Source organism: Mastigoproctus giganteus, chromosome 1, assembly GCF_048544385.1.
Source record: "Mastigoproctus giganteus isolate SK-2022 chromosome 1, ASM4854438v1, whole genome shotgun sequence".
In the NCBI taxonomy this organism is placed as follows: domain Eukaryota; kingdom Metazoa; phylum Arthropoda; class Arachnida; order Uropygi; family Thelyphonidae; genus Mastigoproctus; species Mastigoproctus giganteus.
The window spans coordinates 270,987,458-271,014,594 of record NC_143575.1 but is presented as its reverse complement, the minus strand read 5'-3'; the positions used below and the strand labels follow the sequence as shown (position 1 = coordinate 271,014,594).

General features: G+C 36.8%; 1 protein-coding gene across 1 annotated transcript in view; it reads left to right on the top strand.

Moving 5' to 3' along the window:
* Positions 1-1,492: 1,492 nt before the first annotated feature.
* LOC150091986 (uncharacterized) overlaps positions 1,493-27,137 on the top strand; it is a 140,873-nt gene continuing 115,228 nt past the window's right edge. The window contains exons 1-2 of the mRNA XM_090377630.1: positions 1,493-1,643; positions 13,188-13,228. Of these exons, the coding sequence (XP_090233756.1) occupies positions 1,628-1,643; positions 13,188-13,228 (57 nt within the window). The 5' untranslated portion in view covers positions 1,493-1,627. The remainder of the gene's footprint in view (positions 1,644-13,187; positions 13,229-27,137) is intronic.

Sequence of the window (27,137 nt, the reverse complement as noted above, 5' to 3'; positions counted from 1 at the left end):
GTTACTTCTACCCATAAGCAGTACTTTGCATTTGTCAATGTTAAACTTCAATTGCTGCTTCTCAGCCCATCTGCCGAAATTTTCTAGATCCTGTTGCTGTAGCACACTGCCATTACTGTCATTAACATCCCTGCCAACCTTTGTATCATCTGCAAACTTCGACACTAAGCCTGATATACCTTCATCAATATCATTGAGAAAAATAGAAAACAGTGTGCCCAACATAGGACCCTGTGGAACTCCACTATTAACATTATTCCACGAAGAGCAGCGCCAAATGATTACCACTCTCTGTCTTCTCCCACTCAACTTACCCTTAATACCATTCTGCTCCAATTTGTACAGTCTTCAATACACAACAGTGTCAAAAGCTTTCCTGAAATCCAAGTATATGATATCAAAATTATTTTTTGCATCCACATCATAGTATCCAATTAAATTTTTCACACAAGACTTTCCCTTAACAAACTCATGCTGTGTCTGAATTATTGCTGCAGTCTTGTCTAGATGACCCTGAAATGCATCTTTAACTTCTGTAAAATATTGCAGAGTCTGGATTATTTTACAGAAGTTGAACTAACTGGTCTCTAATTACTCTGTAATGATATATAGGAATTTTGCTAGCAGGGAGAAGGAGGTGATTATCCCTCTGTATAAGGCAATGGTCAGGCCACGCCTTGAGTACTGCATACAGGTCTGGAGGCCTTATTTTAGGAAGGATGTAGATTTGCTTGAGCATGTACAGAGAAGGGCAACAATATTGGTAAGGGTAACGAAGGGATCCTCTTACCTTAGAGAGGCTTAAGTTCTGCAAATTGCAGCAGCTGGAGACTAGGCACCTGCACGGTGATCTGATTGAGGTGTATTAGGCCTTGAATGGGTTGAGCACGCTGAATTATGATGGGATAATTCCACTTGTTCAGATTATCAACCTAAGTGGGCATAACTTCAAATTAAGAAAAGATAGATGCAGAATAAATGTGCGGAAAATTTCCTTTAGCCAGAGCGGGTGGTTAATTGCCTGAACAAACTTCCATCTGTCGTCATGGAAGTTGATAGGTTAAATAAATTTAAGGAGGAACTGGACAGGCATTTGGAGGGAATGGTGTGATTTTTTTTTTTGGCTGATGCTGCATAAGCTCATACACTTGCTTTCTTGCCTCGCATGCCACAACTACTACTACTACTACTCGGTAATGATCAAATAAAGCCGCTCGATCAAAGATGCATATTGTGTATTAAAAAAAAAAACATTTATTTATAATTTTTATTTTCAATTATGTTTCGAAGAACACAATTAATAAATATTGATTTATTGCGGATTGTCTTGCCGTCCCACTTTGGAGACCACTGGTATACTGGGTGGGAATGTCTGCTTAAATCAATTATCAGTACGTTTCTTCGAGTATTATGGACGCAAATTACCTTAATTTTAAGAACTCTCGGCATAAAGATTTATTGTAGATGTCGCTGCACCTCACGTAGTAGAGAACATGTTGGCTTACAAGTAGCGGTGTATAGTTATAGTTATACATTTTTTGTTAATTAAAATTGGTTGTATTATTTAATTTTACATATGTTATGTACAGTTTTTGTTGGATGCTTTGTTTAAATAATATTTTCAGTGATGTCTTCTGATGAAGGTGAGTATTGATATAATTTAGTGTTAGTTTTTTTCGTTAAAGGATTGTGGCTTATGGAAGTTAAATATCTTTTAGATGATTAAAATTAATATATAGGAAATTAATGCTAATAATTTTAAATTTAATTTCGTTAGTTTGAGTAATTAGCAATATGCCTCATTGTGCGTAATTTTTGTTGATATCAACCCTTCTGAACATTAAATATTTGACGACATTCACGTAGCTGGACGTCGTTCTTTTCTTCTGTTATTTTTGTATTGACCTATTTTGTTAGACAGGAAAATTGAACTGAAAAATGAAATCCATAATCCAATTTCTTTATAATTTAAGATAGAGACTTTAATGTCATAGAAGTCGGAAAGAAAGTTCAAATTGGCTCTCATTTTAATTATTTGCATACGTATGATAAAGAACTGTTAGAGAATATGCTCAATATGGACATGATTTACACAAGCAACAATGCAAGCGTTTTTGCAATTAAAGGCTGTAATTGCTAATTCACATATGGTGTTGAAAATTCACCGGAAAGGAGGCGGTAGTAGATCATCAGAATTGGTATTGTTAAAATGATGTCAATAATAATTTTGACATATATAATAATTCACTGCACATATAACATACTGCATAAGCTACTCATGTAGCTTATGTAGTATGTTATATACAGTGAGTATGCAGTGCATCTATTACTCTAAATTTGTCAACATCATATTTATAACCATTGAAGTTTCTACAAGTGAAATGTTATGCCAACTTTTTTGTTCGATAGCAGGTGTTATCATTGAGTGGCTTGTGCAGTTATACTTAGCAGATTACTGTGTTCATCAATATGAATACTGTGCCAATGACGTTACTACTGAAATGCAGTCATGGGGGTAGCATCATCATTCTTTATCAATAATGGGGATTTACTATCTTTCATAACTGAAATAGTATAACACTTCCATTTCAGGAAGTGTTATTATTAGTGGTTTTAGTGTAATACCATTTGAGCAGTGTGACATTAAGGGCAAGTTGCTGCTGTAGATAAAGGGATGGTTGAATAGGAGAAAGCAGAGTGGTAATCAATGGACATTGCCCTTCTCGAAGTCCCCCAGGGTTTGGTGTTTTGCTCATTGTTACTTTATATATTTATCAATGATATTGATGAAGGCTTAATATCCAAGTTTGCAGATGATACAAAGGTTGGCAGGGTGGTTAATGACAGGAATGTGATATTCTGCTGTAACAGGATCTAAAAAACTTACGAAGATGAACTTAGAAATGGCAATTGAAGTTTAATTGACAAATGCAAAGTACTGTTGAGTAGCAGTAACCACAGCGTAACGTACCAACTGTGGGGTACTGCAATCAGGATACTGGAAAATGAGAAAGACCTGGGGGCAATTGTGCAGTCAGATGTCAGTTTCTTTGAGTAATGCAGACACTGCCAAGACAGCTCATGGGGTCTTGCCAGTGATATACAGGAATTTTGCTAGCAGGGAATAGGAGGTGATTATCCCATTGTATATCCTGTACTGCATACAGGTCTGTAAGATTAGAGCTACTAGAATGAGTACAGAGAAGGACAACAAGATTTGTAAGCAGAACAAAGAGGTGCTCTTAAGAAGAAAGGTTTCATGTTTCATTTCTGCAAATTGCTGTCTGGAGACTAGGCCCTCTGAGGTGATCTGATTGAGGTGTTGAGGACTTTGAATGGATTGAGCAAACCCATTGCTGATGGGATTCTTCCTCTTGTTCAGACTACATGAGGGGGCACAATTCAAATTGGGAAGGACAGTTGCAGAATAGATGTGCAGAAGTTTGCCTTTAGCAGCAGGTGGTTAATTGCTGGATCAAACTTCAGTCTGTTGTTGTGAAAGTTGATAGCTTAAATAAATTTGAGGAAGAACTAGAGAAACTGTTTGAGGAAATGAATAGGTGAATTGGGAGGTGTTTCTCTCTCTCTCTTTTCTTTTTTTTTTTTTGCTTATGTTGTATAGGCTTGCTTTCTTGCATTGTTTGTCACTACTAAATACTAATGCTAATAGTAGTGCAAAGTGATGTATAAATAGGAATATTGAATTGTTAAATAGACATCCTAATCCCCATCTGTAGGGATCAAGATGTATAAGCTCTGCATTTGATAGTAGTCAGTCAGCAGTAATTTCAAGAATGAAACTGTTTGAACTCTTTTTTTGATAATTTAATGGTGCTACCATTTGGCACTTCCCATTCATTTGGCAGTTTAACTGATTGCTACTTGTTCTAAAACCCATAAATGAGGAGCATATTTTAATTCTGTGATTGATCTAAAGTCAGGTTCTCCCGTAGAATTTGACACTAACTCATTACTTATTGAGCAATGCAGCCTACCACAAAGTAATGAAACTCCAGAAAAAGTACATATCACATTAAAAACACTGAAAAAATTAAATTAACCTAAGATCATTATCTAACCTTTAGCAGGCAAATACCATTTCACACTCAGTAAAGGCAAAAACATACATTTACTCTTACAGGATAGATTCAGGGACAGAAAAAAAAGAAAAAGTGTGTATGAACATATGTATAAAATAATAACTAGGAATAAGCAGTCACATATTTAGTAAAATGTTTTATGCATACTGGTTAGGTATATGTTTGGTTATTCTCGTTTATTTTTGAAAAATTCATAGCATATTTTAAAATTCAAACAGCCATGTTTATGTAAATATTTTTCATTATTTTAGGTTCTGAGTTGATTCTGAAAGTACAGTCCATATTTTATGAAATGCCCTGTATATATATTCTCTCAGAAATTTAAACCAACCTACTGAATGTTCAGGATGGGGTAACTGACTTACCCCTCTCCGATGGGGGGGGAGTGAGTCATGGTGATGTACTTGGTCTGAAGTCTTTTGTCATTCCTTGTTTCCTGTTTATTATTTACTGCAAATTGGATTCTTTGTACAAAAACAGTGCCCCTTAGAGAAGCATATTTACTATAACAAATAGACAATGTCAAATGAAGAAACAGTAAACATGAAGAATAAACCCAAAACATGATTCTCAATGAATTTTGTGAGCTCTTTTCATCTGTTTAACAAATTCTTGGGCTTTAAAAGGTGATCACCAATCCATATTTTGTAAAAATATACATGAAATAAATTGTAAGTATACTTATTAATTCATGTCTTTCTAACCTTGAGCATTTGCCTTTAATTGATATTTAGGATTTCGTACTTGGAGTACACCAAGTTGACCTTAAAATTTTAAATGATTTTTTAGTGTTTCAACTCCAGCAGAATATATGGTATAAACAATAATCTTCTTTTTGCACATTTCATTGAAACATCCTACTTTAACAAAACAAAATTAAATAAATATAACACATGTGTGTAGCACACATGGCATACAGTAAAAAAAATGCCAAATGGTGCCATCCCTTGACAACAGAGGGAAGTAACTCAAAGCATAAACAAACTCAGAACCACTTGAAAATCTTGGTGCAGTAAACTCCAGCTACCCATTTCTGAAATTCTTATAGAGAAATCAAGGAAGAAAAACTGTTTTTATACAATAGTATGAGTTGCAGCTTCATTTTCCCTCTGAAGGGATGGTAGCAGTACTTTTAGCACGACAGCATGTAGTTACTGACTTAGTAATTTAAACCTTTAGACTTCTAATGTATCTCATATTCAGAATTGGTCAGGTCCCATCATTTACTGTCATATATATACGAAAATAACAAGAAATGTGTTTGCTGTGAGCTCATCAATATCAATATGGTAGACGTATTATATATATATATATACACTGAGCGATCACTGAATTATGACCACCCCTATGAAAACTGAATGTGACCCTTTGACCATGTGAGGTACGAGAGTGCGCAGTTAGTCAACCTGTGTAGCATAGATAAAGTGTCAGTGGTTCAGTAGGTAGTAAAATTCCGAGCGTGATGGGTAAAAGGAAGGATTTATCGGACTTTGATAAAGGACAGATTGTGGGTGCTCGACAAGCTGGTGCCTCGATTTCCCAAATGGCTGAACTCGTGGGGTGTTCGAGAGCCACCATAGTTAAAGTGTACCAGGACTGGCGTCAAAATGGTCAAACAACGACCCTACAGCAAAACTGCAAAGGTCAGCGAAAAGTTGATGTTAGAGGTGAGCGCCGGGTCTGATGACTCGAACAGGCGGAGCACTGTTGAAGAGTTGACTACCCAATACAACATGGGCCAACCCGGAACAATATCTGGCATGACCATGCATCGCATGGTGGCACATATGGGCTATACAAGCAGATGACATCTACGGCATTGTCTCCTAACCAAAGTTCATCGGCTTAAAAGACTCGCCTGGTGCAAAGAGCAAGCAAGTTGGCTGTTAGAAGACTGGAAGACGGGGTGCTGATCGGATGAGTTATATTTACTCCACACCATGGATTGTTGTCTACGAATTTGGCCTCAAGAACATCCATCATGCATGGTATCAAAAGTGCAGGCCGGTGGAGGTGGTTGTACGGTGTGGGGCCTGTTTCACTGGCAGGAACTTGGACCCCTGGTGCATGTAGAACAATTTATCACCAGTCTCCACTGTCGTCAACTGCTTGCTGACTGTGTACACCCCGCTATGTTACACTTTTTCCCAAATGGCGATGGTGTCTTCCAAGATGACAATGCGCCGAGCCATCAGGCACTTGTTGTGGAGGAATGGTTTGAGGAACACAGTTCTGACTTCCAGCATATTGATTGGCCTCCGAACATTATCTGATATCAATCCCATAGAGCACTTGTGGGACACTATGGAAAGGCATATCAGGCATCTGGATACACCAATCACTTCCATACCTGCAATGCTGACCACATTATGCACAGCTTTGTTGGTCATACCTCCCGAACGTTTCTGACATCTCGTTGAATCAGTGCCACATCAGATAGCTGCTGTACTGAGGGCAAAGGGAGGACCTACGAAGTATTAGGTTGGTGGTATAATTCTGTTCTCACAGTGTATATATTAAATGTGTAATACGGTAGGTGATCATTAATTTACTGAAAGTAATATACTTAATTTATGGGCTAGTGCCATTGCAGTAGTAATAGATACACTACGTTCATAATGTGATATATATATATATATATATATATATATATATATATATATATATATATATATATATATATATATATATATATATACCATATTTTTATTTTATTGGGAGGATTATAGTAAGAGAATTATATTAAGAGACATATCTAGATAGATCTATGGAAAATGCATAGGTAAAGTATGTTATATATATATATACAAAGGATAAAGTACAGAACTTATTGTATACCTGCACTCTGGGTGACTTCTTCTAGGGACAACCACCAAAATGAAAGGGGGGGAACAATAAGGTGTTCTTTTTTTCTGTAATGATCAATATGCACTAAGGCAAAATCAATTTTGAGGTTGTATAACAAATAATTAATTTTGAATTATATAAACTATAATAAAAATTAGGAAAAATTTTTTATGTCAATGATCTCTATATATCTTATTATTTTAAATCCCTAAACTATAGACTTTTTGTCTATAGTTTAGGGATTTAAATTATTGTCTGTACTATAGACAATAATTACAATCATGATTGAATTAAATAACAAAAACTATTAAGACCAGAACAAATGTTATTTGTGTTGCAGAAGAGAATTTTATTTTTATTTTTTTATATCGCTATTGCTAATAATAATAGTAATAATAATACAGTGAGCAATATTAGATAAAGTTATTTATATATTTTTTCTCTCCTTGTAGTATTTATCTCTGAAAGCATGAAGGAAGTACAGGTACACAAGTGATGATTTTCCATATAATTGATAACATTTTTTTCCTGCGCTACACTAAATTTGAAAAGCTATAAATGCTAAAATATGATCCTCATAGAACTCTCAGGACTTTGGCCTCCACCCCTCCCCAAAATAAAATCTTTTTTTTTTTTTTTTGGTGTGGTCTCCATATGATAGTATTCTAAGTGTGTTTATGGTTTTATAATAGACATATAAATTTTGAAGGATAAACAACACAGCTTTGTTAAGGGAAAAATCATGTGAGATTATGTCCTCCTTTCTCTACAAGCAAAATGTTGGGCCTCTTCATTTGCCACCTCTCAGATGGGCTGAGAGGTGGCAACTGAAGTTTTTAACATTGACAAATAAGTACTGCATATGGGAAGCAGTAATCCCAGAATAACGTATCAACTCTGTGGCACTGCATTGACAGTGGTAGAGAACGAAAAGGACCTGGGGGTAATTGTGCAGGCAGATATGAAGTTTTCTGAGCAGTGCAGATGGTCTGCAAGAGTAGCTCATGGTGTCTGTCAATGATATACAGGAATTTTTCTAGCAGGGATAAGGTGATTATCCCCTTGTATAAGGCAATGGTCAGGCGACACCTGAGTACTGTATACAGGTCTGGAGGCCTCATTTTAAGAAGGATGTAGAGCTGTTGGAACGAGTACAGAGACGGGCAACAAGATTAGTGAATGGAACAAAGGGTTGCTCTTACGAAGAAAGGCTTAAGTTTTGCAAATTACAGTGTCTGGAGACTAGGTACCTGCGAGGTGATTTGATTGAGGTGTATAAAGCCTTGAATGGTTTGAGCATGCTCAATGCTGATGGGATTCTTCCTCTTGCTCAGAATAATCACCTGAGAGGGCATAAATTCAAATTGAGGAAAGTTAGATGTGTGGAAGTTTGCCTTTAGCCAGTGGGTAGTTGGTTGGTGGAACAGACTTCCATCCTTTGTTGTGGAAGTTGATAGCCTAAATAAATTTAAGGCTGAGCTGGACAGGTATTTGGAATGAACGGAGGGGTGAAATGGGAGTGTTTTTTTTTTTTTTTTTTTTTTTTTTTGCTGTGCTGCACAAGCTTGCTTTCTTGCATCATATGCCTCTGCTAATGTTTGATAAATCACCCATAGGACAGCATGGGCCTTCCTATCCTTGGAGAACTTCAGTTCATATCCATCTGTATTGTAATTTTTCATAATAATTTGCTATTACTGAAATGCAAGACCTTGCATTTTGCTGAAATAAAACATAGCTGCCACTTTTCTGACCATCCTTGAGGCCTATCCAAGTCATCCTGAAGGAATGCCACTTGGCATTGATCGTTAACTACTCTCCCAGTCTACAAATTTTGACTTCATTTGTCAGACAACAGTGGGCCCAGAAACAGTCCGGGGGTGGGGTCACCACTTCTGATGTTAAATCAATCTGAAGAGTAACCATTAATTGCAACCCTCTGTCTTCTGCCCTACCGTCAACCTACAGTCATCTTAGAATCTTATCCGTGATCCCAACATGTTCCAACTTATACAGTAACCTCTCATGAGGAACTGAGTCAAATGCTTTGCTATTATCCAAATAAACAATGTCGAAATTATTTCCTTCATCCAATGCACAAGTAACTGTGTGCCAAAATAGCCAACAAGTTTAGTTAAACATGATTTTCCCTTAACAAACCTGTGTTCTTTATCCTTCAAAATTTTATTTCCATTTAAATCTCCCTGTATTGCATTCCTTATCATCCGCCTTCACGATTTTTGCTTACCACTGAAGTAGACTGATCGGTCGATAAAAATCCTTCACTCTTAAGAGCCACATTTATGTATTAGTGATATTCTGTCACTTTTCTAATCCAAAGAAATCTCTTCCACATCCACAGTGATGCCCTCATAATTAACCTTAATTTTTAATTGCATTCTTTCACCACCTTCAAAGGATAATATTCAAAATTATGCGGTATATTCCATTAAATCCAGGAGCCTTACTTGCCTTTTAGGCCTGAAAGTGTTTCTAATAAAGGATCATCTGTAATTTCAGTTTTTTAATTTCATTTGACTTATTCTACTTAGCCTCATTCACACAGCCTTCCCTCACTATGAAAGGTCTTTTGTCTGTAAAGATTGATGTGAAGTACCTGTTCAGTTCATCAAATATAAACTGATATATCTAAGGCTTTTCCCATGCCTATCATGAAAGGGTCCAATGCAATTTTTCTTTCTTTTTTTTGAATTCATATGCAAAGTAAATCAAAGTTGATTTACCCCAAAAGCAAAAAAACCCATTACTTTTCTTCCAGTATCATGGAAAGGAATAGCTGTGGTGGTGATAGAGTGATATAAACATCGACAGTTGTATTCTTCTTCATATGTTTGAAGGTCTCTATTACTTACCGATTATGGACTACAGAAAGATCCTCAAAACCTAATTGTGGATTTTTAGAGCTGTCATGGCCCTAATTTCTTATTTATGAGTCGCTTGGAACCCAACAATACCCAAAGGATAAAAGACCAGTGAGGCTGCATAAATACTTAACACTGTAGACCCCTATTTTATATTAATATATACATTAACATTAATAACAAATAAACTTTAATTTACATCCCGGTTTTATATCACACCATAGTTATAATCTATTTAATACATCAAGGTCTAAAGTGTGTTTTGCTCACTTTTTGAAATAAATACTGAACACACATGAAAGGTGAACTATAAGCTGTCATCATCATCAACCATTTTCAATCCACTGCAGGATGAAAGCCTCTCCAGCAACTTTCCAGTTCCTTCTGTTTTGTGCAATGGCCATCCATTTACTACCCATAAACTCATGAATTTCATCTGTCCATCTCCATTGTTGTCTTCCAGGATTTCTCTTAGCTTCTCTTGGGTACCATTCTGTTATTTTCTTAGTCCATCTGTCATGATGTCTTCGAGCTATGTGTTCTGCCTAAGACCATTTTAGTTCTTTAGTTTTGATAAGAATGTCCTTTACTTGAGTTTGCTGCCTAATCCATGTGTTTCTCTTATCTAACAGTCTGATTCCCAATATAATTCGCTCCATTCTTTGCTGTGTAGTTCTCAGCTTCTCTTCCATTCTTTTGGTGAGTGCCCAAGTTTCACTTCCATAAGTCATGGTGGGGAGTGTACATTGGTTCATTATTTTACCTTTCAGACAAACTGGGATATTGCTCTTCAGTATGTGACTATATTTCTTGAATGCTATCCATCCAAAATTTATTCTTCTCTTGACTTCCAGCCATTTATCATTATTACAGCTAATAACTTGTCCCACATAAGTATATGACTTCACCTTTTCAATTACTGCTCCTTCAATCATTATATCCCTTTTCTGTGGCATACTTGTTCATCATTACTTTTGTTTTTGTCATATTCATCTTTACTCCAAAATCCTTACTAACTCTGCATAACTGATTAAGATTTTCCTCTAAGTCTTTGGGATCATGGCTTATGACCACAATGCCATCTGCAAATCGTAAATGGTTTAGGTACTCTCCATTCACATTGATTCCTTTCTGCGACCAGTCTAATCTTCTGAAAGCTTCCTCAAGGGCAGCAGTAAACAACTTCGGAGATATTGTGTCTCCGTGTCGAACTCCTTTCTCAATTTTAAATTTATTACTGTCTTTGTGTAGTCTAATAAAGGAGGTAGCATTCTCATATATTTTCTTCAAAATCATAATATATGGGGTATCTAGGCCCCGTCTTTCCAGTGGCCGAAACATTGCCTTATGCTGTATGGAGCTGTGACATAACGTGAAGGTGATCCACAGTTGAGAATCCTGTCCTAAAGCCAACTTGCTCTTTCGGTTGATTCTCATCAAGTATTCTTTCTAATCTGTTAGTGATGAACAACTTGTAGATGTGGGATTACAAGCTAATTGGTCTATAATTTCCAATTTCTCATTTATCTTCTTTCTTTGCAGTAAAACTATGATTGCATTATTCCACTCCTTAGGTGCCACACCTTTTCTAATGTATTTTTTGTGAAGAGCCTTGCCAGTTTTTGTGTCACGTCTCTTCCTCCCAATTTTAACAACTCTACAGTAACTTCATCTTCCCCCGGAGATTTCTGATTTTTCATTTTCTTCAACGCATGTTCTACCTCATCAGGAAGGATATCAGGTGTGTTGTATGTGTTACTAATTTGCAATCCAGCTTCCCCACTGCTAGCATCATTCCTTTGCTCCTTGTATAACTCTTTATAGTAGTCTTCTGGTATTTGAATTATGCCTTCTCTGCTATTCATAAGTATACCATCGCTATTCTTCAGTTTCAGTATCATTTGTCTTTCTGTATTACTTCTCATGACTGCTGATTTAAATCCTTTGTTTTCCCTTAATGCTTGTTCTACTTTTCTTGTGTTAAATTTTCTTATGTCCTCTCTGAGTCTCTTTCTAATGGCTTTGCATAACTCAGTATACTCAGTTTTCTCTCTGTCATTGTTTTTCTTGCTCTTCATTTGTTGTCTTCGGTTCATCACGACAAGTGTTTCTTGACTGATTTTTTTCTTCTTTGGATTTCTTTTTACCTATAGGTTTCTTGGGCTTTATCACTTTCAGAAAGTTGTAATATTCATCGTCGATATCTTGGTCCTGAACAGTCTGCAGAAGCTCAAACTTGTTCTTAAGTTCTAGTACATACTGCTTTTTATCCTCTTCTGTTATCTCAAAGACCTTTGTATTATTTACTTGAGTCAGTTTTTTCCTTTCCTTTCTTTTTTTCTTACATCTATATCAAGTGTGCATCTTACCATTCTGTGATCACTTCCAACGTTTACCTTGTTCAGGACAGTAATGGCGCCTCCATAGCCAGGTGGGCAGGAGCAGCAGTGCGTAGCACATGCTTCTTGATTAGACCGGGGTTCGAGCCTGTGACCACCAAATATGGAGGATATGGAAAGGTCAGGGAATGAACTTTCCGTATTATGAACTTTCCTAGTTGATCTCTATACACCCAAGACACAGTGATACATGAAAATCCCAGTAGGAATTTTCACCTATGACTATGATTGGTCATATTAATACTCATACTGACTCATCTGTTGCTGACCACCATGCCTTGTTCAATGTCACATCAATCTTTTGTTTTGCTTTATGAGCATGGTGCACTATTTCATGAAAAGGGTAGCTATACTTTATAAAGTGACCACCCAGCGTACAGATTTTCTGTACACTGAGTGGCCACTCTGCTATTTTTATTTGTAGTTGAGTGACCTGTACTTCGTTAAGTCATCCTCATATGTTACAAATAATCATCAGTGGAAAAATTAATAACATTGACAATTTAAAGAAAATTGTCACTGTTAGTAGTGGTACCAGTATTTTGGTTATTTAATTGGTACCATTTTCAGTGGTACTAATTTAATAACCAAATATGGAGTAGGGAAATTAAATATTTTAAACATTAAACGTATTAGGGGTTGGTGTTAATATTGACCCCAGTTATTTTGGGGGTAACCATAGCCTCTCCATATTGCAGTTTTATTTCTTCCCACCACATTTGTGTGTACACACCAACCCCTAAGGGACTGGTGTGTACTGTGTATTAATTACTGCAGTGTACATGCCAGCCCCCTAAGGGGTGGTATGTACACTGCAGTAATTAATATTAGAGACGAAAATCAGTATTTACTAGCAAATTCTTACTAACTGAGAATATACATAAAATAATATTATTACCTAGAATTTTACAACAGTAATTAGAAATTAATAGTCTAACTTGCTTATTTTTAATTTTCAGGGTCTAGATCCGGACATGTTGAGCAAGACAGTGATTATGAGGTACATATTAAAAATCATATCAATATAATTTTGTTTTTATTTTGTGCAGAGTGTCCCATTAAAACAATGTTAAATAAAATACATTAAAAAGGCTAGGTTTAGTACTGCAATTTAGTTTCATGATCTTGTAGTTTATTAAGATGATAAATTAAGATGCAAGGAATTAAAACACAATATAAAATTCCCAAAATAATAATATATACTGTATGATCAACAGTATTTATACATACACAGGTAGTTGCAAAAAGGGACTTTGATTTTAAAATATATTTAGTAGTCCCACCTCTGGCCTGTACATCAGCCTTAGCCCTCCTGGGCATACTTTCTTTCAACTGCAGGTAAGTGTTGGCAAGAATTTGCACTTCATTCCTCCTGTAAAGCTGCCAGAGCTGGTTTGGAAGAAGGCTGCATTGACTATAGTCTGCTCCAGCACTCCATGGACTCCATTATACTACCTTTTTCAAACTTCTTGGTTCAGTCAAATCACTCTGACAAATTGCTCTCTGTGCAGTCTTCATGTCCATCAGAACAAAATGTGTAGCAAGATTCATTACTCCATAGCACCTTCTGTTGTATGGTTTGTGAATGTTAGGAACAAAACCACTGCAATTAGTGTTTCATATTGGTGTCTACAATTGTCCTACCATTGAATCCAAGACTATGCAGCTCCCTTTGTATGGTTGACATACTGACCAATGTTCCTGTGGCCTCTTTGACCTGCTCAGTGATGTTTCTAACAGATAGCATGTGTGCAGCATGAACTACCCTCTTTGTGGTTTGTCAGACATGTTCTGTGAGTTTGCAACACTGTCCAGACATCTTCATTGAATTATCAGCTATGGCCTTCCACCTTTGAATAACATCTGACACAGTGGGTTTTGGGAAGTTCACATGAGTTGCAGCTGCATGCATGGAAAGGTTACAATGTGGCATCCAACCACCATTTCAAGTTGAAAGCTTGTACGTTTACCCAAAATGGCTTTTAATGTACTACTACTACTACTACTGCTGCTGCTGCATAGACAGACTCATATACTACTTTTAGATATATATTCGTGTCTGAGCCCATACTACATGGAAAAAAGCAGCATAGTTAGGGAATAGTGAATATAGTAATAATCTTAATAAAAAGCAGTATATCTTTTTATTACTCAAGCATTATTGCAAAAATTAGAAGTCATAAATCAAGGTGAGTTATCTATTAATAAATTTAAAAACAAATTGAAATCAAAATAAGATATAGATAATACACATGATGAAGTGTACATAATTATCTCTTATGTTTAGCAATTTTTAGAGACTGTTGAGAGATCTGTATTTATCATTACCTTAAAAAAAAAGTGATAATTTCACTCACTTGTTATAAAAAAAGTAACTAATTGAGGTAGGTTATATACAAATAGGAATGGGGAACTCTCGAAGTCAAGAGGTCACATATGTTTCTGTGATTAAAAATATGATGTGTTAATATGATTATACTACTATATAATAGATAATGAAATTCATTATAGATTAGTAGGAATAATAGCAAACAGCTGATGAGAATGTTTGAAAAATTAATCTTGAAATGAGCCACATGAGATGCAAATATCTGATATAGCTCATTTCAATATTCATTTTGCTCTACTGCATATATAGCCTCCATGTATTAGTAATGGCCGCATGGTGCAAGAAAGTCTATGGCTTATGCTGCACCAGCCAAAAAAAAAAAAAAAAAACAAAACAATGATAAAAAAAACAAAACAAAAACTAATAATTAATAAAAGAAAAGGAAATTAAACCTATCATCCTATGTGTTTCCCTCACTTGAAGGTACTATCCAGATGACCTTTGAATTTCCCCAAATTGTCAGCCTCTACCACCCATGTAGGCAACTTATTCCAGTAATTTATAACTCGCTGGCTAAAATAAAACTTCCTGCAGTCCAATCTAAACATCTCCCCCCGTAACTTGAATTTATGTCTCCTAGTTCTAGCATCATTTATAATCTTGAAAATTTCATCCTCATTCATTTTACTGATGCCTCTCAGAGCCTTAAACACAGGGGTGGACAACAGCCGGCCCGCAGACCAGATGTGGCCCACGACGATGTTGAATCCGGCCCCCTCCGTAAATGCTATAAATATAGAAAATCCATACCTGACTACACTCGCCATAAACGTTCGGCTTAATTCAGTTCAATCGGGAATCGTGATCAGTACAGCAGTAAGCAGTGCGCAGTTAACCAGGTGATTCTACGCAGCGTCAAAGAGTATTATTTCCTAATTATTATTGTAGCATCGATCGAACGAAGTTCCTTTGGGTTTGACTTCTTATTGAAAAAAATAATATTGGTGCAAGATATTTTATAAGTCAGTTTATGCCTTTTCTAATTATTACAATTTTTAATTTAATATAATTTATAGCCCATAAAATGAGCCAATTAAAAAAAAGAAAAATTGATGCCAAATGCCGCATTTTCAATGATAATTGGACATTCAAATATTTAATTGCAAATATAGACGATAAAGCTGTTTGTTTGGTTTGTAATGAAACTATTTCCGTTTTTAAAGAATATAATCTAAAAAGGCATTTTTCAACAAAACATTTCGTAAAATATAAGCTAGTTTCACCGGAACAAATGAAAATTGAAGCAGAAAATTTAAAATGTGGTTTGCGTAAGCAACAAAATACTTTGAAAATTTTGTCAAATACAGATTAGAGCTCTGACAAAGCTAGTTATTTATATATGTGAAAAATTCCTTATCCCCCCTCTTTGCTAGTGATTTCTCATAAACTGCCTTTGCCTGTCGAACCTTTTCTGTGGTTCTATTACAGATCGTCTTGTAGCTGTTATAGGCTTCAGTACTTTTTATTGTGCTGTAACTTTTCCATGCCACCTTTTTCTGCTCAAGTAATGAGGCAACTTCACTATTCATCCAACTTGGAACCCTCCTCGTGGAGTATTTTTTTAATGGTAAATACACATTCAAGGCGTCTGTGATTAATGTTTTAAAAGCATACCACAGTTCAATTGTATTCGTTCTCTGTGCGATATCTACCCAGTTAATAGAGGCCATGTAGCACCTTAAGGCATCGTAATTTCCTTTTCTGAAATTACAACTCATTCCTTTGCCTTTTACTACTGCTACCTCTCTCTTCATCATGCACCGTAGAACTCCATGATCACTTCTTGCTACTGGTTCCTCTACTGTCAGCCTTGTTATGTCATCTGATTCATGGGTGGTGATGATGATGAGGTCTAGGTTATTCTTTTCTCTAGTACTTTCCCTGACATGTTGATACAAATAATAGTCATCTAGTTGATTTAAAATTTTGTTCCCCATGTCGAGTTTCCTTCCCATTTACTCCAGTCAATTAGAGGCAAATCGAAATCACCCATAATAAGACATTTACGCTTACTTGCCCATTCCATTTGCATGTAGAGGCTTTCGTCATAATCTTCACAATTACCTGGTCTGTAGATATGTAATGTTAGTATTAGTGGTGGAAAATGATGCAAGAAAGCAAGCTTATAAAGCATCACCCCAAAAAAAAATTATTTTCACATCACCTGTCCAAGAGTACCCTCTAAGAATTTGTCTAATTCCTTGATTTTATTCAAACCAACCCTGGCTTAAGGCAAACTTCTGCGCATCTATCTTGCAACCATCCTTCCTCAATTTGCATTTATGTCCCCTCGTGCGTAGGTCTGAGCAAGAGGAAGATTGCCATCAGCATTCAGCTTGCTCAATTAAATCAAAGCCTTAAACACATCAGTCAAATAACCTTACAGCAGTGGTTCCCATCTAATGGTTCGTGAACCCTTGGGGGTTTGTGATAGTGTTCCAGAGGGTTCGCACTAAAAATTCTGTAATGGCATCTGTTTAGATTTACAGTCTGCATGGAGAGCACAGTGGTATCGTTACCATCCTCCCCACACCGGGTTCAAATCCCGTCGATGATACGAAGAAGTTTTATGGACTTTTTTCACTCCATGGCTGAGTTACTCAGCCTCAGGCGTAGATAGCAGAAACCCCAGAAACTGAGGTTTTTTGTCCGACAAAACAGGCAAATCAACCAGAGAACACACATACACAGACACAATACACGTTGGTATATTTAATAGCTTATCAGGTGACCCTAATATAATATTTAGTTTTGGTTTTTGCTTAGATTTACATAGGTATGTTTTTGTAAACTACAAAATAGTTTAATATTAATTTATGCATTTCGGTTCAAAATTTATATTTAGTTGTGTTTTGGGTCATGCGCCCTTACATAGCGAGCATGCGTGACAGGATGTTAGTGGGGGGGGGAATTAGGTGCAAACATGCTGATATGTATCGCACCATTCAGTCACGTGTCAAACAATTTTGTGTTAATAATAGATGTTTTGTTGATCATTATTGGGGTCCTTGACATGCATAACAGATAAATTCAAGGACTTCTTACGTAAGTTGAGTTTTACATAACTCGGGAATGACTAATAAAATATTGCTACCCCTGATAAGCCAAAATTACAAAAACCACATAATATCCTCAGAAGAATGAAGAAAAATAGGTATATATTTTTAATTAGTTCAATTAAAAATTTTATCTGGACACAGCGGTGGAGTGGCATATAAGAAAAGAAAACATAAAAGGAAGAAAATGCATATTAGTGTACTGTAAAAACTGATATGTATTTCGTAGCCTTGGTTATTATAGTGCTGATCCCTTCACCTCTTCTTGTATTCTGTTTTTGTCCTTTATTATTGTGTTGACTGTTGACACTGATAAATCTAAATTCCCCGCGATACTTGTTAATGTTTAACCATTTTCATACTTTCTTATTATTTTAATTTTCTGATCCAAATTGATGCTTTCCTTTTTTTAGGAAGATTCACTAGTACCCGTTTCACTTATTCTCTTAGTCGGCACCACAGTAATGGAATTTCTGTAAAGAACTTCCCAGGGTTAAGGCAAAAACACTATTGTCGCCTCACGTGAGCTCACATTTTACTAAAGCACATTTCTGGAGGTCACTAACATAAAACAATAAAAACAGTTTGCAGTTTCCGGTTTATTGAACTTTTCTGTTAATAGAATCTATTATAAACAGGCAGTAAACTCGATCTTGTTGCATTTGAGATAATACCGATAGCTGGAATTCTGTGGGTTTTTACATTATTATGTTGAAATGTGCTCCTTCACTGAAATTAGCATTAGTAGAGATACATGATGTAAGAAAGCAAGCTTATACAGCATCAGCCAAAAAAAAAAGAGAAAAAGAACCCTTCCCATTTCACTGATCCATTCATTCCAAATTTTGTCTAGTTCTGCCTTGAATTTATTTAAACTATCAACTTCTACAACAACAGATGGAAGTTTGTTCCAGCAATCAACTACCCACTGGCTAAAGGCAAACTTCCGAACATCTATTTTACAACTGTCTTTCCTCAGTTTGAATATATGCCCCTTCAGGTTTGTAATCTGAGCAAGAGAAAGATTCCCATCAGCATTGAGCCTGCTCAATCAATTCAAGGCCTTATACACATCAATCAGATCGCCATGCAGGTGCCTAGTCTCCAGAAGTAAGCAATTTGCAGAACCTAATTCTTTTTTTGTAAGAGCACTCTTTTGTTCCCTTCACCAGCCTTGTTGCCCTTCTCTATACTCGTTCTAGCAACTCTACATCCTTCCTAAATTGAGGCTTCCAGACCTGTACACAGTACTCAAGGTGTGGCCTGACCATTGCCTTATCAAGGAGATAATCACCTCCTTATTCGCTGCTCGCAAAATTCGTGTATATCATTGACAAGACCCCATGACGTACTCTGGCAGCCTGTCTGCACTGTCAGAAAACTTCATATCTGACTGTACAATTACCCCCAAGTCTCTTTCATTCTCTACTACCCTGAGTGTAACACCACCCAGTTGGTACATTTCTCTGGAAAGGGTCCGAAGATGGGCAACATGCTACCCATATGCAGTACTTTGCATTTGTCAATGTTAAACTTCAGTTGCCACTTCTCAGCCCATCTGCCCAACTTTTCCAGATCCTGTTGCAGCAGTATACTGTCATTACTGTTATTAACAACCCTGCCAACCTTTGTATCATCTGAAAACTTTGACATTGAGCTCGATATACCTTCATCAATATCATTGATAAATATACAAAGCAACAATGGGCCCAGCACCAAATTCTGAGGGACACCACTAATAACATTAGTCCATGTAGAGTAGTATCCATTGATTACCACTCTGTCTTCTCCTACTCAACCACCCTTTTATCCATTGTAGCAACTTGCCCTTAATGCCATACTGCTCCAATTTATACGTCAGTCTTCCATGGGCAACAGTATCAAAAGCTTTCCTGAAATCCAAGAATATGATATCAAAGTTATTTTTTGCATCCAGTTCCTTTGTGACCACATCATAGTATCCAATCAAATTGGTCAGACAAGACTTCCCTTTGTCAAACCCATGCTGTGTCTGAATTATTGCTGCTGTCTTGTCCAGATGATTCTGCAATGCTTCTTGAACCAGTGAATCCATTATTTTCCCTGGAACAGAAGTGAAACTAACAGGTGTGTAATTACCCTTGTCAACCTTTGATCCCCTTTGTGAATTGAAGATACATTTGCACATCTCCAGTCCGTGGTGATTTCCCCAAAGTCCGAGGATGCTCTCATAATTATGGCTAAGGGTTTGCTTACTTCCTTTGCCACCTCCTTTAATATAACTGGATAGATCCCATCTACCCCAGGTGGCACACTACGGCCATAGATGCTGATGCACCAAAAAAATCCCCAATCACCCAACCAATCTACCCCAGGTGCCTTTCTTATGTTTAACTTCAACAGTTTCTCCTCCACTTTGCACTCAGTTATTACAAAATTATTTAACTCCCTGTTAAAATTTGATAAATGTCTGGGCATGTCCTCCTTAAATAACTTGTCATGTGTAAATGTAGATGCAAAATAGTCATTTAGTTCGGCAGCTATCTGACAATGATCATATACAGTCAAACCATTGATATCAAGTGGACCAAACTGATTCATCCCCTTCCTTTTAGACTATATAAGTAAAGAAGTCTTTGCTGTTTTTCTTTGCCTCCTTTGCCAAAGATTTTTCATAATCTTCTTTTGCTTGCCTAACCTCCTTTGTGACTTGATTGCAGACCAGCTTGTATCTACCATAGGCTTCTGTGTCACCTGACAATTTACGTACATCCCATGCATTTTTCTTCTCTGCCACTAGTGTCATTAGTTCATCTGACGTCCATTTGGGTCTAAACGTTGAGCAGTATTTCTTAGTTGGAACAAAAAGCCTAGTAGCTTCCAAAATTACTTCCTTGAATGCTTCTCATTTAGAATTTGCTGTTGGTAACATCAGTTGGTCCCACTGTATAGAACCTAAAAAATCTCTAAGACCACTAGTTGCCTTTATGAAAGCAAAAACCGTTCCCTTTACTCCTGATGGTAGTTACATCTTTAAGTAAACCCCACATTAGTACACTGATCACTGCCACCTAGTTCCTTTATCTGTGAATTCTTAATGCATGAATAATAACTGCTGATAATCAGATGAAGAGTGTTACTCCCTCTTGTTGCCTCTCTAACATGCTGCTATAGAAAACAGTCATCCAGTAAATCCACAAAAGCCTTGCTAGTGTGCGAGTGACCAACTCTTTTCAGAATCTTTTCTTCATTCCTATTTTTTAAGCTTTGTAAACTTGTTACTCCGCATCTCACTCGTACAATTTGTGCGTGCCGTGTTCGTCGTTATTGATTGCAATTTTTTTTTTTTTTTTTACTGTTTTAAATTTTACAATCCTAAAATTAAAAAAAAATTGAGTGAAAAAAATTGTACGTAAGTCAGGGACTTACTGTATATGTTTTGCCCAATAAAGAAAAGTAGTAAATGAAATTATAACTCAAGAACTTAAACCTGATTGACAAAGTAGTCAGGTAGCTTGTGGGCTGCAGTAAAAGGGTTATAAAAAATTAAGTAATAATAAACAAAGATAAAATAAAATTAAAATATAAAGTAAAGAATTGCTAATGAAAGCGAAAGAAACCACATCTTCCACAATTCCTTATAATTATTTTACTATCTTATAGTATATCGTGTTAAATAAATGTTTTTCATACTATTTTTTTTTTTTCATTCTCAAATACCATTGTTGTGTATAGATACTTAATAATAATTTTATATTATTGTGCAATATTGTTTATAAAAATGTAGCACTGCAAATATTTTATAATAAAAATTTAGAACCATTGTACAATTTCAGAGAATATAGGCTTAGTGGTTCATAATGAAAATATTACGTTGAAAGCGGTTCGCGAGTCAAAAAAGGTTGGGAACTGCTTCCTAGACATAGCAGTTTACAGAACTAAAACCATTCTTGGCAAGACCACCCATTTGTTCCCCTCACTAATCTCATTGCCCTTCTCTGCACATGTTCCAGCAGATCTACATCCTTCCTAAAATGAGATCTCCAGACCTGTATGCAGTACTCAAGGTGCAGCTAAGCATTGCCTTGTACTGTGGAATAATTACCTCCTTATTCCTGCTAGCAAAATTCCTGTATATCATTGGCAAAACCCCATGAGCAGTCCTGGAAGCCTGTCTGCATGGCTCAGAGAACATGTCTGAGTGCACAAGTACCCCCCAGGTCTTTTTCGTTCTTCACTATCCTGAGTATAGTACCACAATATTGGTACCTTAATCTGGAATATTTGATGGGACTGCTGAAGACCAGACTATAGCATACAGAAAATTTCATATCTCAGTGCACAGTTATATCATATTTGAGTGTAACCCCCCCCCCCCCTCCAAGTCTTTTTTGTTTTTTACCATCCTGAGTGTAGTACCACAATATTGGTACCTTAATCTCGGATATTTAATGGGACTTCCGAAGATCAAACTGTAGCATGCAGAATCACAAGAATAAGCTGATTGAAGACCATTGTAGAAATCAATTATTCTTGCAATCCACATTTTTTTTTAAACATATCTGTTTGAGGACCTCTGACCTCATATATCCAACATAATGGGTGGCAAGCTGTAGAAAGATGTGGGGTTATTAGTGAAGAAGTATAAGTAGGCATATTTGGGTAGTGACCTATCCTGCTGATGTGAACAATAATAGAGCTATAAACTATACAGATCTATATGAGATATATAGCACATTGCTGGTAGTCAGGTAGGAAGACAAGTGAGAAGAAGTTCCTATGTGTTTGGAAATGCTCCTTTACTCAATTACAAACCTTTTAATGTGTTTGAAAAGCATTGGGTGAAATATTTAAAAAAAAAAATTGTTTTCGAAATGCCTTATATGAAGTGGGAGTAAATTGGAATTTTAAAAACTGAAAAATTTGAAAAATGTTGCTCTGACTATCCAAACTGGTGGATAGTCAGAGCAACATCTTACAATCATTTAAGTAGGGTATAAAGATGTTCCTATTCATATCAGCATGGTCGCTTGTAACCATTTTACTGTGATCTACCAAAAGAAATGGATTTGGTTGTCTTGTGCTATTACTGGTGCTGCCTCCAGATCTGAATCCACTAGATTTCTTTTTATGGAGATATCTTAAGAGTCTGGTATATGAAAAACCTGTGGAATGCAAGGTATTGTTGCATTCCACATTTGAATTGAATTTCAGGATGCCTAAAATTCAATTCAGAACCTGCCTGTAATTTATGAACTTGTTTGCAGTCAACGTCAGGTCAATGTGGTTGTGTTACCAAGTTATAGCTACCAGTTTAGGCTCCTTCTGTGATTGCTGAAAATGATCAAGGGGCAAAATTCTGCATTTCAGAGTTAATTTCATTCAGTCTTCCTTATTGTACCTTAGACCATATTATTATTCTTACCACCTTGGCTATCTTAAAAATGAATCGAAATATCATCAATGCAGATCTCTGGTTTGCCAAATTAAAAAATTGAGGGACCAGTTTATCTGATACTGATGGAACCTACATCATCTGGTTTTAAAGAGGTCCCATTGCTTAACCCCTGTGCAAATTCTGCCTTGCTCTTTCTTTTCCACATTCAAATTGTGCATTTTCTTCTTAGCGCTTTCTTTATTTTATTAGAATTTATAGCATTGTTAGACAGTATATTAAAAAGGTTACATTTATTATTCCTGATAACAGTGATTGCCAACAGAAAATAGAACTGAGCAGTCATAAATGTTTTCTGGCATGTAAACATTATTATTTTCATGCTAGTGTTTTCTAGCATGTAAATAATATCTGAAAATAAATGATATAAGTATGTGCACCTATATCACTTATGACCATATAACCATTTCCATCAGACGAGCAGTTAGCTTCTCTGATGGAACTAATTCTTTGGTCAGACGTCAACCAGTGCATGTCAAAATTTGCAGAAAATGTAAAGATTGGTTGAGTAGTCAATGATCAGTATCAAGCCGTGCTCCTTCAGAATGACTTGAACAGACTGCAAGAATGGTCAGAAAAGTGGCAGCTGTGTTCTAGTGCAACAAAATGCAATGCACTTGGTGTGGTAGAATTAAAATCAGTAGAGAAAGAAAGGGAACTGGGAATTATAATTAGGGCAGATACAAAGTTTTCTGAGCAGTGTAAACTGGCAGCCATGAAGGCCCAATGTGTCCTATCAATGATTTATCGAACATTATCCTATAGAGATATGGAGGAGGTCATAGTCCCATTATATAGGTCAATTGTAAGACCATATTTGGGATAGTGTTCAAGTATGGAGACCTATCTGAAAAAAGATATTGAGATTCTTGAAAGGGTCCGAAGATGGGCAACATGCATGGTGAGATTAGTAAAAGGTGACCATACGAGGAAAGACTCTGATTATGTGGGTTATAGTGCTTTGCAGTCAGGCACCTTGGAGGTGACCTGACTGGGGTTTATAAGGCTCTGAGAGGAGTTAGTAAAATGAATGGGCCCAGAATTTTCAGTGTTATATAGAATTCCAGAACTAGGGGGCGATGAATTTAAATTACAGGGAAGTGGTTTAGACTAGATTGTAGGAAGTTTTATTTTAGCTAGTGAGTCATTGATTACTGGAACAGGTTGCTTTTGCAGGTAGTTGAGGCTGACAGTTTCAATAAATTCAAAAGTCAACTGAGTTGTTACCTATGTGAGAAGGGAAGCAAATAATTTGCATTTTCTTATCTACCCGTTTATTTTTTTTTCCTGGCCAGTGCAGCAAAAGCCTGTGGTTTCCTTGCATGGCTATTACTAACTACAATCAATAAGTAGTCATTGTATAATCTCCAGAAGTGTTCTGCCATGCCTTATACTTTTATTGGAAATATCAGAAATAAGTAATTCATTAATATTGGAGGTTATATAGCAGTTTGTTTTCCTGTACTAGTTTAAAAAATGATATCCAGTTAATTGCTGATTTATATAACTATTAATGGGTAGTATATCAAATAAAACTAGCCATAGCTAATTATAGCTTCATTATAAAATGGATATTTATATGTTACTAATTTTTTACTAATTCCCATTTAGTGAATTTTTGTGTGTATGTGTGTCATTAGCATTAGCAAAGGCACATGATGCAAGAAAGCAAGCTTATATAGCATCAGCCAATAAAAAAAAAAAAAAAAAAACCTTATTTCACCCATCCACTCGCTCTAAATGTTTGTCAAGTTCTGCCTTGAATCTATTTAAGCTATCAACTTCTACAACAGATTGAAGTTTGTTCCACCAGTCAACCACCCGCTGGCTAAAGGCAAACTTCCGCACATCTATCCTACAACTGTCTTTCCTCAATTTGAATGTATGCCCTCTCAGGTGATTATTCTGAGCAAGAGGAAGAATCCCATCCGCATTGAGTATGCTCAAACCGTTCAAAGCTTTATACACCTCAATCGGATCACCTCACAGGTGCCTAGTCTCCAGACACTGTAATTTGCAAAACTTAAGCCTTTCTTCATAAGAGCAACCCTTTGTTCCATTCACTCATCTTGTTGCCCTTCTCTGTACTTGTTCCAACAGCTCTACATCCTTAAAATGAGGCCTCCAGACCTGTATACAGTACTCCAGGTGTGGTCTGACCATTGCCTTATGCAAGGGGATAATCACCTTATCCCTGCTAGAAAAATTCCTGTATATCATTGACAAGACACCATGAGCTACTCTTTGAAACCGTCTGCTCTGCTCAGAAAACTTCATATCTGTCTGCACAATTACCCCAAGGTCCTTTTCATTCTCTACCACTGTCAGTGTGGTACCACAGAGTTGATACGTTACTCTGGGATTACTGCTTCCCATATATAGTACTTTACTTTTGTCAATGTTGAACTTCATTTGCCACCTCACAGCCCATCTGCTCAACTTTTCTAGATCCTGTTGCAGCAGTGTACTGTCATTAGTGTCATTAACAACCCTGCCAATCTTGGTATCGTCTGCAAACTTGGACATTAAGCTTTATATACCATCATCAATATCATTTACAAATACAGAAAACAACAATGGACCAAACACTGAACCTTGAGGGACTCCACTAATAACATTAGTCCATGAAGAGTAGTGTCCATTGATTACCACTCTCTGTCTTCTCCCACTCAACCATCCCTTTATCCATAGCAGCAATTTGCCTCCAATGCAGGTGCCTCCGTAGCCAGGTGGGTAGGAGTGGCAGTGCGTAGCACACGCTTCTTGATTAGACTGGGGTTCGAGCCCGTGACCACCAAATACGGAGGGTGCGGAAAGGTCAGGGAATGACCCCCGCATATCCTTGGAGCAATATGGCCTTAGTTGCTAATGCTCCTAAAAACCAAATAACAAAAACAATAACAGCCTCCAATGCCACACTGCTCCAATTTGTGCAGCAGCATGTGCAACAGTATCAAAGGCTTTTCTAAGATCCAAATATATGATATCAAAGTTATTCTTTGCATCCAGTTCCTTTGTGACTACATCATAGTATCCACTCAAATTAGTCAGACAACACTTCCCCCTTAACAAACCCATGCTCTGTCCGAGCTATAACTGAAGTTTTGTCTAGATGATCCTGCAATGCTTCTTTAACCAGTGCCTCCATTAATTTCCCTGGAACAGAAGTTAAACTAACAGGTCTGTAATTACCTGTCTCTCTCTCTCTCTCTCTCTCTCTCTCTCTCTCTCTCTCTCTCTCTCTCTCTCTCTCTCTCTTGATCCTCCTCCTTTGTGGATTGGGGTCACATTTGCACATCTCCAGTCCATGGGTACCTCCCCCCCTGAGTCCAGGGAAGCTCTCATAATTATGGCTAAGGGTTTGCTTACTTCCTTTGCCATGTCCTTTAATATAACTGGATGGAATGCTCCTGGGGATTTCTCCTCCACTTTACTCCCAGTTATTACAAGATTATCTAGCTTACTGCCAGAGTTGAATACACCTCTGGCATCCCTCCCCCCGAATAACTCTTGATGTGGGAATGTCGATGCAAAATATTCATTTAGTTTGTTAGCTACCTGAGCAGGTTCATCAACAGTCGAACCATCGATATCAAGTGGACCAATCTGATTCATCCCCTTCTAGAGTTTACATAGTAAACATTTACATAGTTTACATAGTCGAACAACAGTTTGGGAAGGAAACTCGACATGGGGAACAAAATTTTTAAATCAACTAGATGACTGTTATTTGTATCAACATGTCAGGGAAAATACTAGAGAAAAGAATATCCTAGACCTCATCATCACACATGAATCAGATGACATAACAGGGCTGACAGTAGAGGAACCAGTAGCAGGAAGTGATCACGGAGTTCTACGGTGGATGATGACGAGAGAGGTAGCAGAAGTAAAAGGCAAAGGAATGGGTTTTAATTTCAGAAAAGGAAATTACGATGCCTTAAGGTACTACATGGCCTCTATTAACTGGGTAGATATCGCGCAGAGAATGAACAATTGAACTGTGGTACGCTTTTAAAACATTAATCAC